The 6,000-nt window shown below is 32.4% G+C and overlaps 1 protein-coding gene across 5 annotated transcripts in view; it reads left to right on the top strand.

The window, feature by feature from the left end:
- Positions 1-606: 606 nt before the first annotated feature.
- Positions 607-6,000, top strand: part of LOC111038432 (chorion peroxidase-like) — a 47,843-nt gene continuing 42,449 nt past the window's right edge. Inside the window, exons 1-4 of one of the 5 annotated variants that reach the window (XM_022321528.1) lie at positions 607-1,169; positions 1,235-1,327; positions 1,516-1,657; positions 4,445-4,599. In XM_022321528.1, the coding sequence (XP_022177220.1) occupies positions 4,457-4,599 (143 nt within the window). In that variant the 5' untranslated portion in view covers positions 607-1,169; positions 1,235-1,327; positions 1,516-1,657; positions 4,445-4,456. The other 4 variants (XM_022321527.1, XM_022321529.1, XM_022321530.1 and 1 more) reach the window with 4 other exon arrangements.

The following is a 6,000-nucleotide window of genomic DNA, read 5'->3' as shown; positions in this document are numbered from 1 at the left end:
AATATATATTTTTTTACGACTTACGAAGAGAAAACAAAGCGATCGGGATAAACAGCCATAATAACGTGGCATAATATATTATATAGATCATAATAATAATAATAATAATAATAATAATAATAACATGTAAAACAAATTCGAAATCCGCATTAAACACTCACATGAGTACACGACATCGTAAAAATAATGTATACATGGATTATGGTATTACGCATATTATATTATAACATTATAATATTTGTATGAGCGATATCAAAAATGATCTCTGTCGATGTCTTCAACTATATTGATCACGCTTTATCGATCATTTTCCATCGGGTTTTGGCAAAAATGATAAGTGTTTTTCTTTGCGTACGTTTTTTAACTATATATATTAGCTATCCCCACCACCTGCCGGGGTAATGACTAATGATACACGTCGCGGGTCATTACGACGATATTGCCGTAGGTACGTAGATATATATATATGTAAAATATTATAGTAGTATTTCTTGTAACGAACGTCGACGACGATGACGACGACGGCGACACTATATAATCATTATTATAAATTTACAATCCATGGCCGACGTTGAGGTATCGATTCGAGAACGTAGTCACCAGTCACACACCTGCAGTCATCGGTGCTTTTTCGTAGTGTCCGGTTCGTTTTACGTAATACTTTATACGCGAGGTATTATGTATAGGTGCATAATATATTGTATTATTGTAATGTATACAGAGTGAGACGTGGTGGTTTTCCACGTTATTTATTGTATAGTATATAATTATTATTATGAATTATAATAATATACGAGATAAGACTTTCAGCAACTCTGTGTATAGTCGGATACTATATTATTAAGCAACAAATTGTTTCTCATGACCACGGTATATCATCGTAACAGCGTTATACCGTAGAATATTTTAGACCATCCGTATTATCATATATACTCCTTTCGATTTTCGACAATCGTCAAGCCGTCCATCGAGTAGTCAGTGGTCGGGGGGAAGTGACCGAGAGTATTAAGGGGGGCGTGATTGAGGAGAACTCGGATTTGAAGGGTTTCCTACGGCATTGGTCATCGCAGCACCGATCACGTTTCGGCCGACCGACGGAATCCGACGTCAGTCGATCGCTGTATATCGGTGGCGGTGATGCAGCAGTTCAAGCCTTTTTCATTTTCCAGGTAAGTCCGATACGCATGCCCCAAGCAAAGCAGGAAATTCTCAAACTTGAAAACGATCGTTTTAGCTGCCCTGCAAAATCTTGTGGACCTCACTGGGATGTTAAAATCATACAGGTTGTCGTTGTGGTCACGTTTCTTCGCTGCAGTCGCTAATGACCGTACCTATTATAATATAGTAACTTGTAACATTTGATTGTAATTAACTTTCTATGATCAATTTTTTTTCGAATGTATTAGATTCTATGTCTACATAGATATAATTGTCTATGCCTTACACTTTTATCATTGACACCAATGTACCATGTTGTTTGGTTCCAACTTCTAATAAAATCCAAATTATTTTCAGTTTTCAGATACTAGAGAAATCCAGAAATCTGTACGTCGACGTTTGTAACACCTACAAGTTCAGTATCAACAATATTCAACCAGCCTGCGTCCAGTTTGACCTGTAGCTTTGATCTAGTGATTGTGCATATTGCCTGGACGAGGTAAATTACATTAGATTAATCCATGCTTTCCTTGTAACACTTATTATATTTTATTAATTTACCTACTACCAAGTTTGAAATTATCATTGTAATATTGTACCTATACTATTTGGAGTTTTAAATCGAGTGTATCTAATAATTCAGGCCTGAGCATAAACAAGTTAAAAAGTTAATTTTCACTAACTTAATTTTTAACTTAACTGATTTTTATTAATATAAACTTAAGAAATAACGAGTCATTTTTATTCAAATCCAAGTTACGTTAATTTATATATAACTAAATAAATATAATAAAATTATTGTTAATGATGCATATTGCATAGTGCATACATATTTATTTTTTTATTATTTAAACGATATAAATGGTAATGTATGTATTAAAAAAGAAAAATAAGTTGATTGTAAGTTTCCAGATAACATTTAACTTAACTGAGTTAAAAAAAATTAGTGCATCTACTAACTTTGCACTTTAAAAATATTTTATATCAACTTAACTTAACCCAGTTAAAAATTATCATTAACTTTCCCAGGCCTGCCTAATATCCTATGGCATATAGTAGACATAATATCCAACCCAATATATTATATAGACACAACTTTCTCACTCGACGTTTATGAGGTACTTATAAGTTTTTCTCCTATATGATTTTGAACTAGTTATAAATTTAACATACAGTTCAAGAATGGTACTGAGTATAGTAATCAAATAGCATTACTGTCCCGGTGTGAAATCGGAGGAAATTCGTCGTCGTCAAATTATGGCAATGTATATTATATTGCCGGAGACGAGTCGGACCTTAACATAATAATATAAAGTCGATTAAGATAACAGAGACGCGTGTGTGTAGTCGTCGCTATATCCCGAGCGCTTGTACAAACACGCCATGTACCTACACTACCACAGCAGCAGCAACAACAAGCCGGCAGCAGCTGCCTGGCGTAGAATTAATGTTTGCCAGGAAGCCCCCATATTCGCTAATATAGCATATTAAGACGCTACGCCGCCCCACCCCCACGCCGCGCCAGTGAGGCCGAAAAACCACCACCTCCCCTGCACCCCCACAACACACACACACACACACACACACACACACAAGCATCGACCCCGCGCCCCTCGCAGACGCGCTTGGATTTTGTAACACCGACCCTAAATTTAACGCGTCGCACTAAACCGCGGCGTGTACATATTTTATTATTAAGCGTTGGTAACCGCGGTACATATAGTAGCTAGGTATACAATACACGACACGTTATTAATATAATATATGTATGTTGTGTGTATGCGCGTTTAGAGGAAAGGGCAACACCGGTCCACACTGTGTTATGTATATATATGCGTGCGTAACAATATAAATATGTGCTTAAGCCGGTGGCGGTGTTATTGTAATATTATTATGTACTGTTAATATTATTTCGTACCTACCTGCCACGCGTATTAATAGCCGTGTTGTCGATTCGTTAAATTCTCTCGCTCTTATATTATACTACTACGTATGACGCTTTAGTCGTATCGACCGTTTTTCACCCTTATTTTTTAAGCAAACACGCGCAATCCTCCAGCTTGGCGCCCCCCCCCCCCGCTGCACGAGGACCGATTATAATATAGGGTTAATACCTAATTATTATAGTTTTCGCAACTTAAGACTTTGTTGCGTATACAATATAATATCATAACTCGAAATGTGGTTGTACCTGCGTCATATTATTGTATTACGTACTGTCACTCTAGCTGGACACGTTGTACACGTTTCATTTGTCTTCTTAATGTAATATTATAATATCGGTCTTACACGAAGCTTATCAATTATCCATAACTGTAAAATTGTTTCCCACCTACCATCTACGTACCTATTACTTATTAGATACATAATACAATACGTCGAATTATATTTTTTTCGTTTTTAACTCTAATTTAGAATAATTTTGGCATTTTATGGAGTTTTAAGACTTATTTTTAATGAAACGCGTATTTGTTTGAAATGTTCGAAAAAATAATATTTATTTTAACACGTAGAAAGTGTTTTGTTTATTAATGGTTTATTTTATAATTTATATCCATATGATGTTTTAACCATTTCAATTTAAAAGCCACTAGTACGTCATAATCAAAAAGGTTTTTAAAATAATTCTAAGTGCTTATATTCTCATATACCTGTAGGTTGTAACACGCGCTTATGACCGAGATAATTCCAATATCATACTCAATAATAATTGAGCTTAAAAAAATTAATTATTTTTATTTTCGTGACACTTGAAATAATAATTTAATTAATTAAATATTTTGTCCACGTATCTGACATCGTAATAGCATCGAAAAATCGTAGTACAGATGCAGGCAAATCTTAAGTGAAATTTTGTGTAAAATATAATACAATACAAAATATGATATGACAGGACTCTTCATAGCTACTTACATATTAATATCGAATTCGGAAATATTTTTGACATTTGCCCGTGTGTCGATGAGTTTTAAAATAATTTGCCGAGGAGCCGCTAAATATTTCCGTTGAAATCTGCCCCTGAAACGTTTCACATATTTTGTTGAGTTTTGCAAGCTGCACACAACCGACGAAGGCATATAACGATTTATTTGGTGGCACGCTATTTATCAAAAACCGACTGTTACATAATATAACATTACTTTTACCGACACGTTTTTCCATCGTATAAAGGGTGATTAACCAATTATGCTCGCCCTTTTTTTTTCAATAACAAAAATAATGAAATATCTGATTTATTGGAAATGACATATATTTTTAAAAAATGCTTTGTTTTTTTCTTTGGCAGGACATCACACCGATGGCAACCGAATGTACGCCGTTGACCAATGCCGATGACGTCACACCGGTATCGGGTTCCGGGTACATTTCGTTGTCGAAACATGAAACTGATCACACTCCGCCGTGCCTGAAACCAAGATGTTGCGTGTACGCCGCACTGCTGTGAGTTGTTCTTAAAATTATTATAATACTCGTTGATATTTATTATCATTGATCTCGTACCTGATATAAAGTGATTTATTTCTCAAAACACTGCGATTCAGTGGGTCGGATCAAAAAAAAAAACACCGTCGTCGTACTTATATTGTACATGTATAATAATTATGCTGGCTTAGAATATGAAAAGGTTCTATCGTATCACTTTGAAATAATTAAAGTCATTCATGAGAGTGATGTTGAACCTATTATATTTTGTTCAGGTGGATCAATTGATTTCAATATTTACAATTTAAAATATATTCATTAAGTTCTATTGAAGAAGACGTACTTCTAAGAAGTGTCCACATATAAACATGTAGGATAAAAATAAAAGAATAAAACATATAAACATTTCTGTTAATAATAAATTAATGAAAATAAGTTCTTTTTTTATAGAACATTTTCTTTGTACTCATGAAACTATCCTATTAGATGGAACCTTTTTATAATAATTCGTTGTATCAGTGTGATCAATATAAGATAAATATTAAATAAATATAAATTAAATATTTAAAGAACGTTTTCATTCTAAATAATTTTGTATTATTATAAGATAAAAACTTTTCTTTCGAAATTTTGTATTTAGTTTCAAAAACGTTCTATCTAACACTAAGTTTAATTGCCTAAATAATAATTTTCAATAGTATAAAACCTTTTCTTTTATAATTTCGATATTTCATACACTCATTATTATTTGTTTTCTTTAAAAACTTAAATGAGCAGATTATCGACAGTGTGAAAAATATCTGATTATATAACGGCACCTGCTCTTCCCTGTATTCTAATACATTTAAATGTTTATATGTAATTATAATAATTAGCTATAAATTTAAGTAAACGATGTACACGTAGGTGCACCTATAATCGCTCGATATATTTATATATTTTGTCGTCGTAATTGTAAATAGGCTTTTAGTTTTTTTGTTTCAAAAATACAGAATGCTCACATAATCTCACGATATATCATCATACGGAAACGAGACAAATATTGTTTCCTTAAAAACGAGTACCAATTTTATATTTTAAGTAGAACTTTAAAATTGTTTTTCTTATTATTCTATGGATAAAAATTACATACATCATGCATTATCGTCCTTTTATTCGATATTTCATTTAAATATAGACATTCAAAATAATGAATAATCCTACTTGATCCATTAATGTCAACAAATTAAATATGCTAATTGGAAAAAAAAATTTAATTTTAATAAGTATGCCTTTAGAATATTATTAATATTATCCAAACAAAAACATTTGAGATTATATTTGCTTTTATAATTTAGTTTCAGTTATTAAATATATATATTAATAACAACCAATGGAATAGATCAAATACAATTTGATTTTCTGTTTACAAATATTAAT

Source organism: Myzus persicae, unplaced genomic scaffold (assembly GCF_001856785.1).
Source record: "Myzus persicae strain clone G006 unplaced genomic scaffold, MPER_G0061.0, whole genome shotgun sequence".
Taxonomy (NCBI): domain Eukaryota; kingdom Metazoa; phylum Arthropoda; class Insecta; order Hemiptera; family Aphididae; genus Myzus; species Myzus persicae.
This window is presented reverse-complemented; position numbering and strand designations above follow the sequence as displayed.